Source organism: Rhopalosiphum maidis, chromosome 4 (assembly GCF_003676215.2).
Source record: "Rhopalosiphum maidis isolate BTI-1 chromosome 4, ASM367621v3, whole genome shotgun sequence".
In the NCBI taxonomy this organism is placed as follows: Eukaryota; Metazoa; Arthropoda; class Insecta; order Hemiptera; family Aphididae; genus Rhopalosiphum; species Rhopalosiphum maidis.
In genome coordinates, this window is record NC_040880.1 from 16,725,884 (window position 1) to 16,752,747 (window position 26,864).

The 26,864-nt window shown below is 32.7% G+C and overlaps 1 protein-coding gene and 1 pseudogene across 1 annotated transcript; one reads left to right on the plus strand and one right to left on the minus strand.

The window, feature by feature from the left end:
- On the plus strand, positions 1-21,958 carry LOC113550168 (annotated as a pseudogene).
- On the minus strand, positions 21,959-26,145 carry LOC113550167. Its single transcript, XM_026951860.1, has 6 exons — positions 25,070-26,145; positions 24,677-24,971; positions 24,342-24,596; positions 23,540-23,812; positions 22,443-22,966; positions 21,959-22,364 (listed from the first exon to the last, which is right to left on the minus strand). The coding sequence occupies exons 1-6, from the start codon at positions 25,369-25,371 to the stop codon at positions 22,046-22,048; spliced, it is 1,968 nt and encodes a 655-aa protein (XP_026807661.1). The 5' UTR covers positions 25,372-26,145; the 3' UTR covers positions 21,959-22,045.
- Positions 26,146-26,864: the final 719 nt, after the last annotated feature.

Below are 26,864 nucleotides of genomic sequence, written 5' to 3' on the forward strand. Positions count from 1 at the left end.
GTCTGAGGGCTCCATTCTTCGGTGCACTCCTCGTCTCGTCGGAAGTCCAAAGGAAGTTAACAGTAGCAGCCAGCAGCGAACACACACGCAGTCTTTACTCTTTGCTAATAACTTTGTAAACTTGAACAGATAATTTGATCAACATGAGGGAAATCGTGCACTTGCAAGCCGGACAATGCGGAAACCAGATTGGCGCCAAAGTAAGTCTTAAACGTGTATTACTATCGTCATCGTCCTTGTACACAGGTATAATATACAATAATACGCATACACTTAAGTATCTATGCTCATTATTTTAAAAAGTATTATTTTTATTGAAAATATTTTTCTTGTCTATTTATAATTTAATGCCATTGTAAAAATAAGACACAATTTTCAATAACTTTGCTTATTTAAATATTAAATACTTTCAATTAATTAATTATTCGTTCAAAATTCTCTAAAAATATTCTACTCCGGACATAAAACTAAAAATGTATGTTGTCATTCAATTAAATAATAAATTTAAATATTTTTTTTTCTGTATTGATATCAAATTATGTAAAAATAATATTTTCAAACTCTTCGAAATAATGAATGTCAATACTTAAATGGATACATATACTGTTCAAAATTATCATCTTGTCGTAATAGGGTTGTTGAAATTTAATTATAAGCTAATCGAAATAGCCGTTTATTCCTATGTTGATGTTATGTATTAATTATTTACCTTTTTAATTAAACATAATATAAGAAAAATTGTATAGGATTTAAATGGTGTACCTTTTTGAGTTTTTTGTGTAATATTAGTTTTTGATTTTGAAAAACTGAAATTTAAAACATTGGCGTTTCATTTTAGTAAATAAATAAATGTATATTTAAATTTGACAGTTCAACGACTCTTTAGAAGAAGTTATTACCTATATAAAAGTTGCTTCTATATATACATATATATTGTATTGTATGCAATACATTTTTTTTTACGTTCAAGTAAACTTTTTTTTTCAATGACTAAGTATGTTTTTAGTCGATACATTTTCAAATAGACAGTTTGTCAAATAAATATTCTTCCTAATATCCACAATGTTTCTTCGCAATAAAATCCGGTTTCAACGATGATTTACCGGTTTAGCGTGTCGTCGTGTCGAAATCATCAAAAGAAACGGCTCCTATGAAATGTTGGACAAATGTTGTTAATCTCACAATAATAATCATTAAGATACCTATAGGCTATAATTAAGACTGCATTTAATGCACTATATATAACTTTAAAAATCCAGCATAAAATGCAATACAAAAAGGAACAATAATGACATGTAAAAAATGTAAAATAAATTTCAAAACAATTAAATTCAAACTTTTTTTTAAAAAAAACTTCGTTACACAATAAGAAAATTAAATGCATTATTATGCTATAATTCACAGCTTATTTAAATATTATATGAACATTTGTCGCCCGAGTCGATTTGCTTCAACATTTTCGAGATTTGAATGGTAAAATATTTTTGATATATTTAAAATTTTATGTATTTGTAAAACGTTTTTATAATTGCTAAGGAATTTTCAGCTCTACTTTTTGTGCATACGATTTTATTCAAACATAATCTTTATTTAGTATATAATGCAGTATACAAATAATGGTCATACATTTAATGACTCTCAAATCGCCTAGCTACTCGTAGATAAAATAATATTTTAATAAATTAATAATCACCTCATTGATAAGACTAAATAAGCGGCGACGGCGACTTAATTCGTTTTTAAACGATGTTATAAGCTCATTTTTATTATAATTTTATACGTATACTATTGCGGTTTTAGGTATTTCGATTAATTAAACACGGTCTGTCGGAATCTATTGCCATTGGTCACTATATACATATTGAACGCGATAAGACGACATTCCTGCTGCAGTACATATTTATATTTGATCATATATATTTCCACTCCTTGTGTTTGATATACAAATGCACAATAAATTATGATCGCCTATCCCATGACCGTTCAAAACGGTCAGTGTACACAAAACCACGACCTTTGTCTGCCTTGTCTGTATAACAAACGAAACATTGTCTCGTTACACTGTGTACATGGGTAGTCCATATAATATATATATATATATGCACTTTGTAAACAATATAAATAAATGTAAGACAGATAACGACGGCGCCACGACGGTTCGTCAGCTAATATTTATATTATAGTGTCCGCACACGCATCGTTGTAATATTCTGATATTCACATAAATTATTATCATTTACAATTATAGCTCGCGAATTTTTATAAGTACCTACAACAAACTATCACCGAAGAGTAGGAAATACACGTGCAACTATAATATGTGATAAGTAATATGCAAAATATGCACTTAAAGCCATTTGATATTTCATCCGATAAGTCGTGAATGAATTTATAGCTTACCTAGCAAAAGGTATATCCAATAACCAAAACAATGGAACAAAGTTCGAGCCCTACCGATCATAATAATTTATAACACAATCTATGTAGGCGCAACAAACGATATCGTAGTCGTGATCCGACGCGGTTAGGTTTTGTGTGAAAATTTGATCGAAATTGTACCTGAAGTGTAATAGGTATATTATAATATGTTGTGCACGGCAGTTTGCATCAGCGTCGTCGTGTTCGAGGAGAGCCGAATTTTTTGATTTTATTCTCTCTGCAATTATTATTACACATACATATTATTATTTTATTATTGTAATATATTTCCGACAGATCGTCGTGATGTGGCGCACGCGTATACAAACGTAATTTTTTATCGACGACCGCAGCAGAAATCTGTACATACATACAGTTTGATAGGTATATACATAATATACCTATCACACGCGCTTGAATATTATTTATACATTTTATTCTTAAATATATAATATATACGTTGTAAAATAACGACATGAAGACGCGGCAGCATATACATACATACATATTATTATATTATAATTTATAATATTATATAGGGCGACGGGAAAAGTAACACAAGTTCACTAGGGATAATTGTACCTTTTCGGACACGCGCGATCTGGATTTCCGGAATTCGAACGAAAACCGGTCCCCGGCATCGTCTCTAATATATTATATCGTTATTATTACATGGGTAACATTACAATCGCGTTTCGCGGTGCAGCATCAGCGTCATAGCGGTCGTCTTTGCGGGTGCAGCGGGCGTCCGCCCATTGTGTTTGCAGCGAGTGCATATAATATTTGTTATTCTTCCCCGACTTGCCGGACTATACCAATAAATAAATATCATATATTATACATTATTCAACCAATCCCGTTTTCGGAATGGTTTAAAATAATTTATATTTTAATATATTCTTTGGTGACGACAAAACTAAAAAAAAAATAATAATAAAAAATTGCATTTTTGCGTTTGTACCGTTATGTGAAGCACACAATATACGAGAGTATATATAATATACGATATTATATATATATTATCATTATTATTATTATTATTATTTTGTCTACGGCTGCAGCGGAGATTCACACACGCACACTGTATATATAATATCGTCATTGTATGCACGATGGTGCTGTTGAAGAAGCTACAGCAGCAGCAGCAGTGCAGGACGAAAAGACCCTGACAAATCGGTAAAATATTATTTTAACAATGCCACGCTCCCATATAATATATTATATCGAGCACAATAGTCTCCGATCGGAGCAAACTCAGTACACGCATTATAATACTACACGTAAATATATGGTGTATATATATGTATATATATAAGTACCCACATAAAATCTACAGGTATAAGGTACCTATACTCCGTGAACGCATCGCCGGCGAGAAGATAAGTTCAACGTTCTGCGCACGTATTTCACGATGATATTAATATTATGACGTACGTTGTTGTCGCCGTCTTCGTTATTATATAGCACTCACACATACCTACATATTTATATATATATATATATAAATACATATACATATAGTATAAGTATGACGGTGAATGTGCGCGTGTAGGTATATGCCTAGAATTTTATTATTGTTACATACGTCGTATCGCCCCGGCGTGGTCCAAAACTCGTTAAAAGCAAAAAAAACAAAATTCATTTTTTTTTTTAATTTAAAAAAAACCCATACACATGCCTATACAATTGATGCTGTTTATAGTGTTGCACGACGTCCGCGGTTTTATTATAAAACGTATACTATGTACGCTGCACCACGTGCATGTGTATTATAGCTGTATAGCTAGTATCTATACACCATGTACATAATAATATTATAAACTATTGGGCTGTAGTGTGTTCCTAGCATTCTTCTATTTCTTCTTCTTTTTCTATATAATACTTAAATATAGTTATTATAATATCAGGTAATCCACTAAACATGTTCACCCCCGTTCGGCTAATTTTTTTTAATGATGCATTTATTTACATTTTCTATGTATATTTAAGAACGATATGGATACACATTTTTTTCTTTTAATATGGGTCAACTTTTTTTAGTGTTTATTGGGTTATAACCAAATGATTTTTGGCCTTTCGAATAGTTATGTCTATAAATTTAGATTTGATCGAGTCGTTATTGAGTTATTTAATTTTATGTAACTAGATATTAATGATAATAGGTTCATGCGATAATAAAAATTATAAATGGAAAGACATGGGCTATTATGATAGTTTATTAAAATTTTTTTAGTATAACCATAAATGAGTAACAGAAACTTTTCATTTGAATTTTTATTTAAATACATCAACTTTTTCACAAAAATAATTTGCATTAAAATATGTATTCTTGTTTGAAAAAAAAATTGTTAGTTTGTATCGCCACAGGACACATATGATGATCATCGCGTGCAGCAAACACTCATCTTTGTCACGGTGTACAATAATCGATTGCAATCTTTTATTACCTATGTAATTATTTCCCTATAAAACATTATATTGTCATCATATTATGATAACTCTCTTATATAATATATAAGTAACATCATACACTTCATATATTATTCACATTGTCACATATTATGCGCTCGAAAACGAGACGCGCACGATAGGTATTAGGTACGTATATAATTTTTTCACGTTTGGATTCGAATATTCTGATTGTGTATAGATACTACGACGCGCCAACGCGGCATTATATTAATGCATAACTAAATAATATTATAATATACCTAGCCACGATTACGCCGTAATTTGCTGTAAATTGTAATATTCGTATTGTACAATGTACATCATGTCGTGTCATTATTCATTTCAGTGTACATTATTATTTTTTCATCATCATTATATCCTAATTTTATTGTGATTAAAACGCGAGCATATACAACTTTAATTCCATTGTGATGGCGACAACGACTTTTGCGTAGATACAAAATATGACGATGCACACAAACAACAACAATTTGAATTTAAAATAATACATCGAAATTTAAAAATGGTATTTATCACATTTGAAATGTTAACGATTTTTTACGTCAAATATAGACTAAAATACTAATTGCAAGTTCAAAATAATTAAAAATTGACATTTTAAGAAATTTTAAAACGAATTTCCATAAAAAATTAATTATAAAAAAAAAAATTTAATTAAAATTCGTGTTTTTATTTATCATGTGTTCGTGCGAAGAAAACTCAATTTACAAATTATAATTAACAGTGGAAAATTAGTAGATATTTTACGCATAATGATATACAAAAAAATAACTCGCCTATAATAATAATTATGTACGAAAATAATTAAATAAATCCTAATTAGGTATCTTACCTAATCTATGATCGTAACACATATTTATATACACTACAATGTTTTAGAATTATGGAAATATACTAAATTTGCCATTAAGTCGAACATAAAAGTTTAAAAATGTAAAGAAAATACATAATGAAAGTTTAAAAACGTTATGTTATATTATATCTTGTATGGTTAAAACTTTTTGCTAAAAAAGTTTTTAAACGTCTCAAGCTCAAAACTTATTTGATACAGATTCGTAGATTTATTATAAACGTAAAAAGTGCATGTACTATAAATAGTAAATGCACGTCTATACAGTATACACTTGAAGACTCGGACGAGTACAACAACCGTAATTATCGTATATTATATATCTACTTTCACGGCATTCACAGCCGAGTGTATATATTATTATTATAATTTATATTATAATCACATGTACCGCACGCAGTGTACACTGTACTCAGATTGGAAAGATCTAATCTAAAAATCAGATCAGAAATCGTTCCGGACCGAAAAGCGAAGAGTCGTTAAACACGCTGCAGTTTTGTATTATTAACATTTCGCGCGGTATATCGCAGTAAATCAACTAAATCTACGTGCTGCACATAGATCTTTAGCGTTTTTTAATTCAACTCCGACTATAAAGGCTATAGTTACGTAGTATTTACTTTAAAATCGTTTACAATTTTGTATAAGTACCTCTATTTTTATATTTTTTAATTTGTTTTTTTTTCGGATTCGTTTGTTTGTTTTAAAAATTAAATTTAATCTACATTTTCTGACGATCAGGTCCGCGGAGTTCGGATTCCCGGGTCTTGAGAAATGTTACGTCAATCCGGTGTGTGAGTTATTTCTGGAATTCTATCGTATACGTTTTAATAGGTATATACTATGAAGATTAAAGATATCTTCACTCTTCGTATGGTATACGCTATATGTCTATATACTATATACAACAGCAAAAAATGTATCTATCACGAGGACTTAGAACATAGTTTATTTCAACCAATGGCAGATTTTTACCGTAGCTCGTGCAACATTATTGTATAAATAACACCTCGTCGTGCTGGACGGTAACTGCGTGTTGGCGAATGACTATTATTGAGACTTAAGTAGAATTTAGAAAAAAACACCGACCGTATGCGTCGAAAAGATAAATCGACCGACAGTTTTCGAGTGCGACGACATATAAGTGTACTTTTTAATAACATTATACACACACAAATCCGTCGTCAGACCTTCAGGTCGGTCTGGAGTGCGTCAAAAGGACCGAAATAAACATTGCGTGCACACAAACACACACACGAAAAGTCTTTCCTGACAGCGTTCCAGACGAGTCCCCTGGAATGTTTATTTTTGGTCTTTCCTCTGGAACGTGAGCGCGTATAGAACCTTTACGGAATAGATATAATTATGTGACTCGTCGTCGCTGCTGCCAATTATTTTATTTTTACATCTTAAAAAGGACCAAGAGACACTTCCGCCGCCACATGCAGCACGCACGTATACCTTCTCCTAATAATAATTGTTACACTGCACATGTTTGAACGCGTAATATTATTATAAAGATATTAGATATAATAGTGTATGTTATCGTACGCTTTAAACGCTGCCGAGACATCGGGGGCTGTTTCTTTGACGCCAGATACAACGTTTAAGTATAATGTATTATTATACCTAATACAATTTCAAGTTTAATCGATCCGATGTAGAGATTGGTTTTAGATGGATTGTAAATAATGCGTCGCTCAAATAGTTAAATTATTATATTTTAGAGGCCCAGTAATATACCACGAGTATGAAATGGTCGAGTACATATTAAATTAGAAATAGTAATCAGCATTCTGCAATATACATAAAATTATAGCATAATAAATACAAATTATTAGTTATCATTTTTAATTAATTACAAATTACATTAACGATTATGTTTAAATATTTGATAAACTTCGGTCTGTCCTACATCAGTCATTATATACCTATTAATAATTCATTAAGTTGTAAATTATAATAAAATTAACATATCATTTTAAAATCATTTAGTTCGAACTACTATTATTTTTTTAATCGTAATCTTCTAACCTTAGAAAATTATCTATATATTATACTTAAAATTATTTGTTTTATATGTTTTATTTTTCCTTATTTTTACACTTGCAGACTTCAACGCTAGATCATATATTATACAAAAACTATCGTTATGGCCAATGTTGAACTTCTAACTTTACTTGAAATGCTAAAATCTATCCTATAGCGAGTATTTTCATTATTTGGGTTTACAAGTGTGTGGTAATTAATATGAACTAAAGTGTCCGAGAATAATTAATTATTATCCAATATTATATAAATATAAGTCATCGTGATTGAAATGATTTAAAAAAAATATATATTAATTTATCTATACATAAAATAATATTTTTTTTATGGGACGATATTATATTACATAGATTTCAAATGCTTATTAAAATATCGGTAATTGTATGGTACTTCATATGATGATAAAAACTTGTTTCAATTTTTTATTGATCGAGTTTAAGAAATTAATATGGTTTATAAAATATAGGTACTATAAATACTATTTAGACTTTATCCCTGCAGTATCAGACTATAATATAATATTATGTACACTCTCTGTGACTTTGCAGCTGATTAATGATTATTATACAGTCGCCACTGATTATTATACTGTACATTATTATATGTTACGTATTGGTACGGTCATTCTTTATAGCCTCCCACGCGCACGTTCGGTGCTACATCGTTTACCGCAGTACAGCATTTAGAAGGAAAACAATTTAAACCGTACGATTTACAGTAACCAGGCGCTTATTATACACGTACGTTTTCCATCTCGTCGCGTCCAAAACCCGATCTTATCCTCGGATGTAGGTAATAATATAATATATGTACACGTATAGCGAATATACTGCTGTCGAGTGTATACGTAATACCTGGTAAATTATGGAGTCGTGTACAACGAACGCGCTGTTTACCTAAACGCGTTAAGATTTTTTTTTTTTTAGTTTTTTTTATTACCTTTTCTGCTGCGGTTTTTGCAGTTTGAATTTTTAATTTTTCGCGCGTCACCGATGTTGCGTCGACGGTCCGGTTACTTTAATATATATATATAATATTACATTCGCTGTTATTAAAAAAATAATAAGTCGACGAGCGTTTTTTTAAAAAACAATTTTATAATTGTACACGCTTCGGTTCTAATCCGTTACACTGATGTGGTGCAGACCGACAAACCGTATCATATTTATATATTATATACTTTACACAAACGATAATGCATATGCATTTCTAGCTCTCGTTTATATCTACGCGCATCAGATAATATTATCAAAACTTATACAGGATATGCACACCTACACGTACGTGAAGGATATAATTAAATTCCTGCACGGGACTATTGCATTTTATCAATAGTCAATACTTTACACTATACACTATACAGTATATATAAATTATATTATATTATATTGTGCGTGTGTTTTATTGAATTATTGATTTGTCATTCCCTTGGTGAGATTATGATATTGCAACAGTTGAGTGATTGGCGCGTGTTATCATCACTGTTCAAGTATACGCAAAATTTCGATTTCCCGTGGTCAAACTCGTAAAATAATAATAATAAAAAAACAGGTATTGTCGTAAATATTTTAAATTCTCACAGGAGTGGAAATAAATTTTTTTAAAATTTATTTGCATTCTGTGGCCGATGGAAAACAATTAGGAGGTAGATATATACAATACCTATGTGTATTACGTATTATGATGTATTAAATAGAAACGGTGATGGAAGAATGTCTGTATATTCGCGCGAATGGCATAGTGAAAAATGGACGTAGAAATAAATATTATACACTCTTATCGTGTCACGATGTTTACTCCGTATACCCGTACATAATATTCACTGTAAAAATATACTTATATTTTTTTATATACCTATAAGTATAATATACGTCGTTTTGAACTTGTAGTAATCGTAGATTTTTTAAAAAATCACTCACCGAGTGCGCATTTATGTATCAACGTACTGTTGTAACTGTGTAAATATTATCAGATTTTATTTTTTTACAGACCTATTCTGTGTCGCCACATGTATTATTAATGCGAAAAACTAATTCGAATGTATATATACGCTATATACAAAAAATGTATACCTTTTAAGTATGTTTATGTATGTAGCCGATGACTAACGTGATAATTTAACAGTTCGTATACTTTATATATAGGTATTAGTGGTACTACACTTGCCACTTATACACGGTCTATACGGCCAATCCCTTAAAATTATATGATTTTCAATTTCCTGCAGGTTTCAGTGGTCTCTATTATATATTATATAGCCATATTAAAGGCGAAGCGTGTAATATATATGTAAACATGTAAATATATCATGGGTTTTTAGGTTTTTATGCGTTCCACAAAATGTAACACCCACCAATATTAAAGTAGGTATTACAATTTACAATCTACAACAGATTGTCAAAATCAAATAAATTCAAACGATGGTCTTTAGACGAAACTTAGGCGCCTCGTCAGTTCCGTATACAACTACTTAATAGGTTTGTATATTATATATGTATAAAATATTGCTCTTAAGTCTAAAATAATAATAATAATGATAAAAAACACAAATATAATAAATAATTATAAATGCTTTTCTTTAAGTGATCGTAAATAATAAATACCTATAGTTTGTGCCTTTAGTATGTATAAAATGTATATAAACAAAAATATTGGTCGGGTTAAATGAGTTATTATTGTTTTGAGTTTACAAAATAGTTTATTATATAGATACTGTATATAGTGTGTTATTCACATTCGAGGTTGGTTTCAAATAGTAACTCATAAATTGATAAATTAATATGACTACTAGACCTTAAAATTGAAATACAAATAAAGTGTGAAAATGTGTCATACCTATAGTTAAATAGTTTAGTATTGTTTCGAAACAATAGAATATTAATATTGATATGTCCTAAGCTTATATTATTTGACTATATAGGTGTATTATATATTATATGTATATTGTAATATTATAGTTATAAGATCGCGCGAGTATAAAATCAATGTAAAAATGTATATTAATTATTATCTAAATTTGTCATACCTTCAGCTGTTTAAATTATGCACAACTATATACTTTTTAATGATTTTCTCTGATGTATGTATAGTTATTAGTTACTACAGACAAAGTCAAAAATATTGTTGTGAAAATATATGTAATTGATTTCAATCGTAAATAATTTAAACCGGCTTCTAATATCCGCAAAACGGTTGTGAGAAAAAAAAATATCATTTTAAAAATACATAAAAAAAAAAATTAAATTAATATAGCCGTTATAACCGTTCGTTTACCAGCGCATATATTAGAATCTATATATAGCTAGGTGTCTCCGCGTGTACCACCTTTATACACATTTATATATTTAATGTTAATGTCAGACTCGTTTAGCGCACGCAGGTCATCATCGTGTGTATGTAAACGAATAAATGCAGTTCTGTCAAACCGACGGTGGCGGCAGTCGGGTTTGGGAAGATCGTTAAAAAAAAATCATATCACTACAAGCCGCCGAAACGTTTACGTTTTTTTTCCCCGCAAATAATAATACTCATACTATACGCGTGCCTTGTACGTCGCACACAATCACCCTAGCCCGCATAATAGTGTATTTGCATGTGAAGTCGAATTTCCACACGACGCACAAATTGAATAACAACTATAAAAATGTGCGCACAAATTATACCACGAAACTGCACGCGTCAAAAACACTGCACGAAACACCTCTGCTATATTGTATAGTGGCCTGTGTGTCGGATAGGTATTACATTAATATGCACACAATGATCTATTAAATTGGCTACAGTAATTTCCATGTTTAAAAATGAAGGTTTATCAATAAATATTTAAATATATTGCGTGCTTATATAGTAGCACACATTGACACACTGCTGCAAGTTATAAAAAAATCCAATTCTACCTTTTTAGTTTTTATTTATATTCATCATTCATCGTATTACATGATTTCTATATTTTGATAATCTATATTCTATAGACCTTCCGTCACAATCAGAAACAAAATTTGAAGGTAATAAGAATACAGGATACACCTAGATCACGGCCACCATCAGGAATAGCAGCTACCACCCATTTTCGGTCAAATTTTGCATTTTTAAAAATATAATTTTTTTTTATATTACCTATATTATATTTTAAAGATAATTATGATACAAATAATTTATTAGGTATTACTTTTTATCATTTTAGTTTTTAAGTTTTCTATGGTATATTGTTAACTTAATTTTTTGCAAGTATTATTTTCGTATAGTATTGAAATAAGCCTCAATCCCATGGTAATAGGTTAAATTCACGCGTGAAAATTATAAATAAATAAATATACTCATTTGACGATTTACGCGCGTGTTTTATTTATTAATTTATTTATTATACGCCATCGGAATAATAATAATAATAATTATAGTGTAAACTCACGCAGTCAACGCTGCGTATCCCGAAGACACCATCGTACGTTATTATATTATCATGGTCTGATGTTTATGACCACGGCCGTGTTAAAATTTAGTGATTTTCGTTCAAGATTGTTGATATATATATATATATATATGCGAAAATAAAAGCGATTGTAAACCCACTACCGGTACGATTTTTTCATGTGTAAAACAAAAACATAAGTTCCACTGAATATATACTGATACTCACTATTCTGACCTATAAACATAAACGTAAACGCCTCCAATATTATTTTTTTTGACCAATTTTATTTTATTATTATAAATTTTAAGTTGAGACTAAATTTTATTAAACATATTTTCTTTCATACAAAATTAATTACACAACGTCTATGTGATATACAACCATTTTTATTACATCGATATTTGATTTTTTGTTATTTTTATGATATTTTCTACGAATACATTTGTAAAGTTAGTAAGGAACTAAAAGAATTGATCTTATATAGTTAGTAATTTTAGTTTAATTATTTTCATTATAATACTATCGTATGATATTGATTGTACTATATAATTACGCATAAACATTTTACAAATGTATGGGATTTTTTAAATCAGTTTGAACTAAATATATTATGTACTAATGTGGACAAAAATATAATATCTATTTTGCATTTTATGTATAACTATAGAAACGGCTTGTTAGAACTTTGCATATAGGTACATTACCATTTTCAGATATACCTATAATATCTTCTGTTAACAATTAACAATAACAAAAATTGTCATTTGAAAATAGGAAGTTATTATAGTTCCACAGGACACGCCTTATTCCTTAATGTATAAAAATAAAATATTTTGAAAATGTATGACATTAACGAATGCTTAAGAATTTTTAAAATTAAAGTTTGAATAAAATATAAATGCATTATTATAATTTACGAAATTAATAATATACGATAATGGAGGTGAACATTCTATAGGTAGTGAATTACTCTATGTTTGCGCATATCTATGTATAGGTACTTGAAACGATTTTCGACGGAAATACGCACTCATCACTTGCGTGGCATATTATTATACCTAATGATTTCTCGACTGTTATTTGCAAACAAAATATATAAATATATATACATATATATTAGCAACAACAACAATAATAAAATACGGTGTAAGTACCTACGAATTTTACGCGTTTCTCGCATTAGTCGTTACTGCTCCGGCGGCGAATCCATTCCGTCGAAATCACACGAAATTACTTCGTGCTACGACGGTTCGTATAATATATTTGTAGCTGGTATACGCATCCGGAAACGGGAGTTATTAAAAAGTCGTTTAACGGGTGCTTAAAGTCATCTCCGAAGGGGATGGACGTCGTCCGTGGGAATCGCAACCGGTTCCCGCGGTCGTCGGTAAACGGTATACCTAACTACAAACTTTTCTCCATAACAATATATTGTATAATAATATATAATATACGGTAAGAGCGATTTTTAGCCCTCAAAATGTTGCCATTTTAACATTTAATTATAGCTGTGTTAGCTACGAGCCGTTAAAAAATCCTATAATTAGGATTTTTAAATATTTCACGTGTGAATTGTTTTTCACCACGAATTGTCCTACCTCCGCCGCCTATATTTATTGTCAGACTTCACAAATTTCGCATTGCCAAAACGATTATTGTCGTTTCTATAACATAATCGACGTGACGCACGCGTTAAACGTGTGTTTCTGGTCTTATACACAAAAGACATTACAATGTGCAGGTGTGCATTGGTGCGTATAATATAGTATAACCATAGCGCGAATATTAAATAACGATTTATGTAGAATTGTAAAATAGTAGCCTTCTCATATTATAGTGTGTTGTAAACGAATGTGCTTTTTTATTTTACCGAGGGTAGGTACTAGGTATTGTAAAAATATAATTTTACAAGTCATTAAAACAAAATTACACTTTTAGCGCACTAATTCAATTTTGTGCCTATACACAATATTAAATTATATTGGGTATTTGGACATTTGGTATGTACCACAAACCACAAAAATAGATTTTGTGTTTAAAGAAAACATTATGGAAAAATATAACATATTTTTAAAATCGAATTGGCCCGACCTATAATAGTCACAAATGATTTCTCCTAAAATAATTGGTTTGCTGGTTAATTTGTTCTGGATCTATAATCTATATATATATATATATATGAACTACGGAGGGAACGAACATTTTATGCATCAAGCGCGATATTATTATTGGAATGGAATACAACCCTGGTAAGCCGCTAAAGAAAGATGCGGTACATTTTCTGCTGCACGCGCTATTTTGAGAAAAATGCCTTTTACCTTTAATTTGTTTTTTGATTGTACCTATATCTTACAACTGTCGTAAATATAATATAATAATTATTAATGTGAATACGCGACTTCTAATTTATTTTATTTTTTTACCACATTGTATTACAACATTAAATTTGCAGGATTTGATAAGTTTATCGTCAAGACGTATATTTACCTAAATATAATATACACCGACAAGTGTCAAAATGTAATACTAATGGTCGTATGGTTTTTTTCTTACAGTTCTGGCAAGTCATATCCGAAGAGCACGGAATCGACTACACGGGATTCTACAAGGGCACGTCCGAACTACAGCTGGAACGCATTAACGTTTATTACAATGAAGGGTCTGGTAAGGCGCTCTTCGACATTATATTTTAACGCTCATAGACGTATAAAGACTATAAAGATATCACAAGATATATGTATAATGTATATATATATATATATATATATATTGCATTTGTGTGTAGCCTCTTGTGTGCAATATCATAATATAATATACGAGTATAGGACGTACGTATTTATTATTATCTACCGGTCGTCGGGGTTATTCAACGATGAGGTCAATCCACGATAATAATTGTACATTTGTACGACGGCTACAGACATTAATGTGTGTTACAGTGTATTAAACGTGCATCAAAATTATTAATATAATATTGTATATTTACGAGACGACGGTCAATGATTATTACTACCGCATTTTTAAGCGGAGAACGATGCGGGAGGTTCGTGACATCGTGCATTCGTGCACCGAGTACACCGTGTATGTATGTGTTGACTACAGCGCGGGTGTATCATACTATAATAGTCATTACGGTTTGAAACGAATGGTTAAGACTTCTTTGATGTCTCTATTAAACGCTCTGTATATCCTTCAGTATGCTGTATCGTCCGTGTTTTGGCGACCGCCCATGATACTCTGGCGAACATATACCTTGTAATAATGTTAATATGTAGATACCTACCTGTAAATTATAATATAACAAACTCAATAATCGATTAAAATTATCGATCGACCCGTCAACGACCGCGCATCTCTACTCACCGGAAAAACAAAAGGCACGAATTTTTTCGTTTTTATATTATACGTTTTATACCGGACGCCGAGTAGATGTGAATTTGCAGGCCCATCAATAATAGATACGCGTGTAAAGAGATTTGTGTGAACGGTAAATTCAATATACAATCACGAAATATTGTAAGCTAGGATCTGATTTGTCAGGTATTTAGAAAAAAATAAATTGTAATGTAAGCCGCAAACAAATAACTAATCTGAACCAGGCATTTTAAACTACACATATATATGACAAAAATTGGTGAATGACTTCATTCCCTGGTCATTTATGTACCAGAATGATTCAATTATGTAGGTTAATGTTGTAAGAAAACAAGTTTTAAGCTCAAATATACATCTTTTTCCGGTTATTGACATAATTTATTAAGATTAGTAGTTAATGGTAATAAACTTCAAGTAAAACACTATAATTATTGTTTTATTTCGTAATTGATTGTCTTAATACTTAATTTAATGAAAAGTTAGGTCAATTGAAATTAATAAAATAGGTGAACAATATAAATTATTTATTGGTGTAGCTATAATTACTATGACATTATTTTGAACTGCACAATGTTTTTGCTGAATTGCAAGCACATTTATTAGTGACACATTCTATTTTTCAGTTGTATCGATTAAAATCTTGATGACCAGCTATTCTTTATTCAGTGGCTTCACGTAGAGTTATTTTCCTATTTTTATTTTTTTTTTCATGGCTTCATTAAGATCAATACATTTTTTGTTACATGGAAAAATGTGTGCTCTTGTTTATTTGTGTTTCAACATGCTATATTCTATACCCTATTCAAAGATTCAGGTACTTATTATTTAAAATTAAATAAATAATATCAAATTAAAATTGGCTTACATAATTTATGCATGTCATTTTCACACAAAATAATAACTGAAGTAAATTACGTGCAGAACCCCTATAAACATCTGGTATTGGGACACGGACAGTTACGGAAGTACCGACTTCAAACTTTGCGAAATTTTCGTCATACTTTTTATTGTTTATAATGTTTTTGATATATACTTCCATGTTCCATATATATATATATAATATTATATTAACAAAGACGAAAATGTACCAAATATATATTTTTTAGTTATAATAGGTTTTATTTACACTTACTACAGATAAACCAATACTATTATACTATATACGTGTAATGACAAAGAGAACAAAATAAATATGAGACAGTTTGTGTGCAGTTTGGCTATATAGTACTGCTATAGTTTCGTGTTTTTTTTTCAATTTATAATTTAAAATGTTTACGGGAGTAGAACAATAGAGTTAAGTGTACACTCTATTATTATATTACTATAGTATATTATATGGATACACGTACCTCAAATTTATGTATATACAGAATAATTCACCATAAGCAAGCCCACTTTTTTTCTGCAATATTGCGGTTATTCAAAATCTGATTTTTAGAACCTTCATTTATACCATGTCAATACCTACATTTTAAGATCATAATTTTAAATTATCAAAATTTTTTGTACTACGTAAGGAATGTTTTTTGAATATACAAATATCTGATTTTGAAATGAGAAAATTTCTTTTGTAAATTATAACGCATGGATCATTTTTTTAAAAATGTTTTGGATATCAAATTTTAAACGGGTAGTTTTTGAGTTAATTAATTTTGTGTATTGAGAATTATAGGTCCATGATAATAATGGAAATATTAATCTATCAACATTTATAATTTTTAAAAATAGTTCAAGTATAATAAAATACTAGATCCAATATTACGTTAATTTTATATTTGTATAAAACCACACAAAAAAAAAAAAAAATAATTGTTAAAAGTGGTTTACATATGAAAAACAGAAGTTTGCATCGCCATAAATATCGCTTTTAGTACTACAAGAAATCCCAAAACTTTTAAAATATCGTTATGTATAATATTTAAAAATTCCATTAATCGGAATTCAAATAAATTAATTATTAAATGAAAAACAAGGGTAAGCATGTTTAGTGAATCACTCTGTATGCGTGAAGCGGAAACAATTCTTAAAAAAAATATTTAGCATATGCGGTTAGTAAAATTTTTCACTGCAATTCGTCTTTCATATTTATATTTCCACCAACCGTCGTATAAACACGTTTGCGAAATATACCACGTATTTTTATGCACTTCTGTTGTATCAACTATAATAATAATAATATTTAAATATAATTATTCTGCTATGTATAAACAAAGTCATATTAATTACATTAAAAATAATTTAAACGTAACAATTTATTTAACTCTTCATTTTTATATAATACCGAAATAAAAACAGCAAACTTCAGAATCGAGTTAAATATCTATACAGTGATTCATTTTATTTATCGAAGAATAATAATCATATTATTATACGATTAGCACTATTGAAGTGCATAATAATAACCTACAGCTTATTAACTATTTTTATCAAGTAATTTTAAGACGTATAAAACAATATAACACTTATAAATTATAATATTATATAATATATGAACATTGTGAATAGTCAATAGTGATTAATACCTATACAATTTACATACGTACTTACAACCTAATGGCTAATAACTAAATGCAACACTGTAACTGCAGAAGAAATTCTAATTATAAAAAATTTAAAAATGTTATGTTTGTTTCAACTACCTATATATATATAAATAATATCTAGGTATATGCGTGATACCAAATTAAGACTATGATCAGTTTGACGTAATAAACTAGTTTTGTCCCGTGTTAAATGACCATCTTCTTAACTTGGTCGCACTACATATTTAACTTGCAGCAAAAGATAGGTATACGTCAATCATAGAGATAAGAGAGTGTTAAATATCATATCACAACAAACTATATTGTAGTTCCCACGAGTACACACGAATATATTAGGTATACTAAAAAATAATTTGTTTTACAGTGTTTAGTATCATTTGGTATTTTGAGCAAAAAAAAAATTGTTGTAAACCACAACATAAACACAATTTGCGATGACATGCAATTTACGTTTTACTGATCTTTCTTTCTAGCGGCCAACCGTTCGGAAGGTGGAAAATATGTGCCGCGTGCGGTATTACTCGACCTGGAACCCGGTACCATGGAGTCTATCCGGTCCGGACCTTACGGCGCGCTCTTCCGGCCGGACAACTTCGTGTTCGGTCAGTCAGGCGCCGGAAACAACTGGGCCAAAGGCCATTACACGGAGGGCGCAGAACTCGTGGATGCCGTGTTGGACGTGGTGCGCAAAGAGAGCGAGAACTGCGACTGTCTGCAGGTATATAAAATTGTTAAAAGAAAAATATTTTAACTATATACAACCAATAAATATTGACGTGTCCGAAAACCCCCATAGAAGTAGATACCGTTGTACTTCTCGTATACAATCCGCGACGGCAAAAATAAACCGAATTTTTATTAACGGATTTATTATTTGCTCGATAATCACATATTTATGATAATATTATAACTTATAGCATAAATCGTAAATAATATGTACATGTAATTTATTTATATTGTATAAATAGGCAAATACTATACATCGGGACGGGTACCAAAGTTTGGAAATCATCCAAACATATATTATATATTATACATAATACATATTAATATATTATTTTGCTATATTTAACACGTTTTACCATGTGCGACGGCGGTCTCCTGCGTTTATATTATTTCTTTATGCATAGTTTTTACATACAAAGGTTTATTTGTTTTACATTTTTTATAAAGACGTTATATTGGCACAAACGAATTTGAAACTATTTGGGGAATATAAAATATATAACATAGTTTTGTATACCTATTTACGTTTTACACGTATTGCACGCATATATTTCAGTTGCGGTGGACGATTGTTTATCTACTGACAGCATGTAGTAGGTATGTACTTGTAAATTCCACTGGTGTATGCGGTTACCAATCGCATTTTTTTTGATAATTCTTATTAATTCTTATAGACATTATTATTATTTTGTTATATTTCAATAACATTCTTATTTATAAATATTATTGTCGTTTTATTACTTACGTAGGTATTGATGTATTATGTATAATGAAACCATAAAAATTCCGATACTTGATTACTTGATACTTGATCGTAACATTTACATGCGTTTCCAAAAATGTTTTTATTCGTTTTCAAGCAGCTTAAAAATGTCAATACGATTTATTCATATTTATACTATTATTCAATACTTATAACCTATAAATACACGAATATGAGCTTTAATAAAGGGTCTGAGGTCACGCCTATATCATATTAATATTATTTGCCTCAGTGGCGTCATTTGAGTCAATCTCTTTATGGGTATACATATATTAATAAACTATATAACATTTTAAACTTTGGCAGAGCAACCTTCGTACAATTTTTAATTCACATACGTGATATGTTATACACTAATATACACGATGGTTACGTCTTATTATTTAATACCATCACTGAAAACATTATTTTAAAGTTTTCGGAGAGGGTGTCGTCCTACGGTTACACTACTGATTCGCGTGAAATGTTGCGCGCAATGATATAATAATAATAATTAATCGACGGTCGCCGTTCGCTTCTGCAGGGATTCCAGTTGGCGCACTCTTTGGGCGGTGGCACCGGTTCCGGGCTTGGCACGCTGCTCATATCGAAGATCCGCGAGGAGTACCCCGACCGGATAATGAACACCTATTCGGTGATGCCGTCTCCGAAGGTGTCGGACACGGTCGTGGAGCCGTACAACGCGACGCTGTCCGTGCACCAGCTGGTGGAGAACACCGACGAGTCGTACCTGATCGACAACGAGGCGCTGTACGACATATGCTTCAGAACGCTGAAGCTGACCAACCCGACGTACGGCGACCTCAATCACCTGGTGTCGTTGACCATGTCCGGCGTGACCACGTGCCTCCGGTTCCCCGGTCAGCTGAACGCCGATCTTCGCAAGCTGGCCGTCAACATGGTCCCGTTCCCCAGACTCCACTTCTTCATGCCGGGATTCGCACCGCTCACGGCCCGCGGCAGCCAGTCGTACCGAGCCATGAGCGTGCCCGAGCTCACCCAGCAAATGTTCGATGCCAAGAACATGATGGTCGCCTGCGACCCCCGACACGGCCGTTACCTCACCGTCGCCGCCATATTCAGGTCAGTAACGCCGCGAGCGCGTGCAATATAGATACACGACTATAACATGCTGTCACGTATTATCGTACTGTAGGAGCAAATAGCGTAATTGATTTTTTCCGAGGGGGTGGGGCCTTAGTTTCCCATAATATCGATAAATCAATTGGGCGGGCCCTCTTTCACCGCCAAGAGCTGCAGAATAAGGACCAAGTACGCTCAAACCTTAGATCCTCGACCATTTCGGCCTCAAAATGTCTGTGTCTCTCATTACGTTTTGCTACGTTGTCGCATCAGTTGAGATTTTTTTCACGTCCTATTTTAGTAGTCATTTTTTTAATGTCAAGGATAGGTTTTAGTTTTAATAACAAAGTACTAGGTATACTCTTAACTTCCTGTACGCACAAATGCTTAATATAGATGACTGGATTAGTAAGCCGATATTGTTGCAAAATGCATATTACTATAATCTTTTCACGAGTTAATATTTTATGCATTCAACTTGCAGGGGCCGCATGTCCATGAAGGAAGTAGGACGAACAGATGTTGAACGTGCAAAACAAGAATTCGAGCTACTTTGTCGATTGGATCCCAAACAACGTGAAAACGGCCGTTTGCGACATCCCGCCATGTGGTCTCAAGATGAGCTCCACTTTCATTGGAAACACCACTGCCATACAAGAGCTGTTCAAGCGCATATCCGAACAGTTTTCGGCCATGTTCAGAAGGAAGGCGTTTTTGCACTGGTACACAGGAGAAGGTATGGACGAAATGGAATTCACCGAAGCAGAATCTAACATGAACGATTTAATATCCGAATACCAACAGTATCAGGTACAGTTCGGTTTATTATTATTTTTTAGACAAGATATTTGATCACGTGAGATTGCAAACTAATTTTATCACTATATCTATTTTATAATATTCCTAATGTCATCTTACATTACAGGAGGCGTCGGTGGACGAGGAGTATATCGAAGAAGAAGAAACCGAAGAGACAGACATGTGCGATTAAGCTTATTAGTTATTATACTGTAAGTTTCATTGTTATAATGTAATCTTAATTTATGTATTTTTTTTTATATAGAAACATATTATGTATAATTTCTCTCAATTAAATTATTAAACATTTTGTACTTGATTTTAATTAAGTTTTGTATTTTAATAGTTTATGATTTATATTATATATATTTATATATTATACATTTTAATCAATAAACCATAATCTGCGTTTAAGATGCAAGTTATAAATTAAATATAATAATAATAATAAAACATCATACAAAACAATATTTACAAAATATTTCATGTATTTTAATATACCTGATAAAAAAAAAAAAAAAAACTATTAATTTCACTTAATTTTTAATCAACAAGGCTTATAGTTTGGTTTCGTGTCGAGTGGTGAGAGCATTACGATCAGGTAGTCGTAAGGGCCGTGGTGATAAATTCGGCTGCGAGGTGTCTGACTCATCATCACCAGAGTCCACATCTCCATCACTTGAATTTGTGGATGCAACAAAGTGATCGGAACGTATAGTTTTTCTGGGCCTTACTTTTCTATAGAATTTAAATTCTCTAGGCAGTGTGTATGAACGTGGCAGTGATATTTGAGAGTCTAAATCTGATGGCGATTTGTAAGATTTGTACATCAATGTGAACACTTGGTCGTTTGGTTGAGCATTGTTATCTTGAGCGCTGAAAAACATGACACGCTAGTTAATGTTTAACAGTTTACCAAACACTTACACGCAAATTATAGAAGATAAAACTTACCTGTAAGGTGGAGCGATCCAATTTTGTTGTTGCAGATATCCCTGAGGAGACAAAAGTACTTCTCCATTTTCTGTCGGTTCCTTTAACTTGCCTTGCCTAATCTCCTCTTCAATAGCTCGTAGTTCAGCTAGCTGGTTTTGTCTCTTTTCTTGTAATTTCTGTCGGATATCCACATGAGAGCTGGCACTCTCGTTTTCACTGGAACCCTGTTGGCTATGGTTAGATGGCGGCGGTTTGCACCAAAATGCAACACTATCTCGGCCATTTGTGCCAGATGGTGGGGGTACAAACGTAGTTGGCTTCTTTTTCTTGCGCTTTTGCATAGCCGCCACATATGGGTTGGTGAAACGACAGTTGAAAACGCCTGGAATACCATTATGTACACTTGCTGGTAATGCGCTGTAATACCTCTGATTTCTTTGTAAGGTCAGAGGTGGTTCACTAGCAATAGCTTGATTGTGGTAGCCGCCTGGGGGTATGTTCTCATAAACACTACTGAAACTGTGCCTTCTTATAAGATCAGTCTGTTGAATTAAAACAAAAAATAATATTATTAATAGAGATATGCATAGAGTATTGGTGAAATGTAGACAATTAACAATACTTTTGAATATTAGTAAATTGGTAATTAAGTCAATTAATCTTAATAATAGTAAAAATAGTGAATTACTAATTTATTATTGTGTTCAATAAGAATATTATTTCAATATTTATAGTGTGATAGCAAACCAATCACAAATAAATCTATTTAAAAATTTTCTGAGACATTCTGTTTTATTTGTCTTCAATTTTATAATTTCAGTTTATAGTTATTAAATCTAGCCTTAGCCAGTTAATTTTTTCTTTTAATGAACATGAAAATGTAATTCTGTACTTGGAATTTATTATTATAAACAGAATAATATTATTAAGTTAATTGTATATATATATTTATATGTAAAAAAATTGGTAAAAATAATTTTTTTAGCAGTATAGCATAGCATACCTTACTACAGGTAGGTGGTTTAATGAACTATCAATAATAGTATAAAACTAGTAAAAATCAATACACTTTTCTCTAGTCATAATATAAATGATGTAATTAATTAATGTCTCACCTTGCCATTAGGCACATTTAACTGATCTTTATACTTGGCTTCTAATGCTAATTTAGCTGTTGAGTTGTTACTATTTGTAGCATTGCTCAGTCTGCCTCCAGATTCATATTTCAGTCTTCTTACATGGAAAAACTGATAATAAATTGCCATGAACACAAGACCACTAAGGAACAGCCCAAGAACAATAAATGGTTTGACTGCATCACCACTGCCAATGCTCCACACAAACATGAGAAGAGCGTTTTCTAACGCCATCACCACATAAAACATCAGCTACAAAAATATTTGTTTAAGTTAATAAGCAATTTTGATAACCATTTTTGTACAGTTAATAACATAATATTTCAAGGAATTTAGACACAGAAATAAAACAATTTTATTTTTTTTCTTAAATGCAAAATTAAGATTCTTTTGAAATCGAGTAATAGTAATCATATACTTTATCACGGTAGATTGGTACTTATTAATAATTTAGTTTAAAATTAATTTATAATACCTGATAAAGCATAAAATAATATTAAATATTTGTAAGTAAAATTATAGACAAAATTTTATTTAAAATATAGATAAAAGAAAATAATTTCTGGCAAACGTCGCAAAAATATAAATGAACATAAGAATTAGGTTAATGTGTCTAATTTTTAAACAAAATAACCATACATTTTTGCACAGATATACAATAATCAACAAACTTGATAATAATAACCATACTAGTTAATATACCTAAAAAGTTTATTGTGTATAAGATATTTCAAAATATTATGGATTTCAATAGATTTTCAACTGCATGTTCAGTACTCACCATTTTTTCTCTATGATTGTTCTCCAGTAGGTTAACATATTCAAATGTGAACACAAAAGCTAAGAGTGCGAACAAAAAAGCTTTACGCTTAGGAGACATGCGTTCACCGTGAAACACGTTCTTGGGCGAATGTAACCACAACAGCATAGACAACCAATGCAGACCAAGTACCAACAACACCCAATATTTGTACATAGCGGCGTAGGCGGTCAACGAAATGACTCTGGCCCCAACGGTGCCCAAACGCCACAGGAACTGTACAGTAACACAACAGTGATCGTTGAAAAGTATGTAAACACGTGCGGTTAGTTCGACATATGGCGAGAAGTAAGTACCTGAAATATGACTCCGAGCCATGTGAGGACTAGCCTGTGGACGTTCTGCATGCGAACATTCTTGCCGAATGACGCCAGGGCCCAGCACACGCTGACGGTGGACAGCGCGACGGCCACCTTGTTGAGGTCGCGCAGATGTTTGCGGTCGCCGCCGCCGTCCGTCCACAGCAGGTAGGACTGCAACAGCAGCAGCGGCATCGACTCGCAGAACGCGTGCAACAGGCGCAGCATGCACAGGTCGCGCACCTCGAACTTGACGTACCGCAGGTCGACGGGCAGGAACAGCTTGAAGTACCTGAAACACGGGAGGACACGGTCAACGACGTCGTCAAGTGAACCTCGTCCGGGCGGTGGACGGGTACAAGAAAAAAACGGAAAACGACGGGTGCGCACCTCCACAGGACGCCCAGCTGGACGAAGTGCAACGCCTGCACGGCCGACCGTTTCAGCCGGTCGGCCAGCGTGGACTTGTCGCTGACGGCTCGCACGGCCAGGTACCAGCGCAGCGACATGGTCTGCTCGACGGTGGCCGACGCCCCGACGAACAACATGGTCAGGACGAACGGCACGTAGCGGCCGTGCGAGTAGAGCGCGTAGCCCATGACCACGTCGAACACGATGTCACAGAAGTACGCGGCCAGCGAGATGATGTTGAACAGGACGTCGCACAGCGGCAGGAACTCATACTGGGCCATGTGACGACGGTCGCGCGATCATGTTTCGGTCCGTCGTCGTCGCGGTCGTGAAGACGACCGGAGACTTTAACGGACGTCGCGCGTGTCTAAGTCATGACACCCCGAGTCGGGCGGATGTACCGTCGCGAGAAACGACACACTGACGAGACCGGGCGGAAGTTTCTGCGCCGATTCGACGCGACGTCAAAACGTGTAGATACTGTTCGTTATCGTCGCGGGGACGACGACGGCGGACGTGATGGTCGACGTCCGGCTGCGCCACTTACGTGTTGTACCCGCGAAAACACAGATGGCAAAAACAAAGACCGCGATGATAATAATATTATACCGTTGAAAGATATTAACACTGCACCAGTTCGCCACCGACACTGTTGTCTTACCGTCGTACGTTTTTACTTTTTATCAACCGAACGGCTCGGAGAATATAACAAATTATTGTACGCGATCGGCCCGTTGTCCGACGTTATCCGTTTCGATTGTCCGCGGCAGTGTGCGAGAGCGATGCTGCGGAGATGTGACGGCGAACACACGCACACGCACAAGCGCATGCACCCGCGAGCGCCGTACTCGCGTCTCGCACGGTCACACGCGCATTCTCGACGGGACGCGCATATTTGCCAACAGGTGGCGGGCCGGGTGATTTGAGAACCCCTACGACATGGGTCGGAAACTCGAAACGAGCCACTATAACGGGTATTGGAACATTCGGAACTCCGAGACCCGAGTGTAGTGGACAGTGGTGCTACTGGTGCAGTCGCAGTTGTCCGATGACTGGCGAACTGTGCGCTTCTTCGGTTATCAGCGTTGTACTGTTCATAACCTGAGATTGTAGATAAAAGATACTACGCAATTGAATTCGGTTGTACCGCTGGTGCAAACGGTACATTGCCTATGGCCTATCCCCAAAAAGTCCAAACTTGAATAAAAATACATTTAGGGGCTCTAAAAACAATTTTTATCTTTATTTTATACTGTTTCGTTCCTAAATTAATTATGACCTACCTTGAATAACCCCATATTTTCCTTGAAAACATTAATGACGTAGGTCTATAAATAAATGGCTCATAAAGTAATCGAAAAGACCCGCGAACTATTTTGAATTCACACATTTGCTTGTAGGTATTTTAGATTGTGCGCGAATCAATGAATATTTTGGTTTTACAGTTAAACGTTTTTTATTATTAATTTTTTTGGAAGAGTGGGTCATAAGTTTCTGATTCTTAATAGTTATTTTCTGGGAAAACTGAAATCATCGAATTCAAAAAATCTATTGTTATTTTGTTGTAACCAAAACCATAGAAATTTGACATTTTCTGATTTTCACCAAATGATTAGGTACCTTTATTAGGATTTTTGAAATATATTACAATTTTCAAAATATTTTGAATATTTTTGAGCTGTTTATAGAAATTATAATTTTTTTGAGATAATGTAGTTGTTGACATAAGTCAAGTTTTGGCAATTTTAACGGGAGAAAGTTATTTCATTCAGGG

Coding starts and splice junctions, on each gene's coding strand:
- LOC113550167 (XM_026951860.1), bottom strand. CDS start 25,371: ATGGCCCAGTATGAGTTCCTGCCGCTGTGCGACGTCCTGTTCAACATC. Junction 24,972..25,069: donor CAGCTGGGCGTCCTGTGGAG/GTGCGCACCCGT, acceptor CCCGTGTTTCAG/GTACTTCAAGCTGTTCCTGC. Junction 24,597..24,676: donor GGCTCGGAGTCATATTTCAG/GTACTTACTTCT, acceptor GTTACTGTACAG/TTCCTGTGGCGTTTGGGCAC.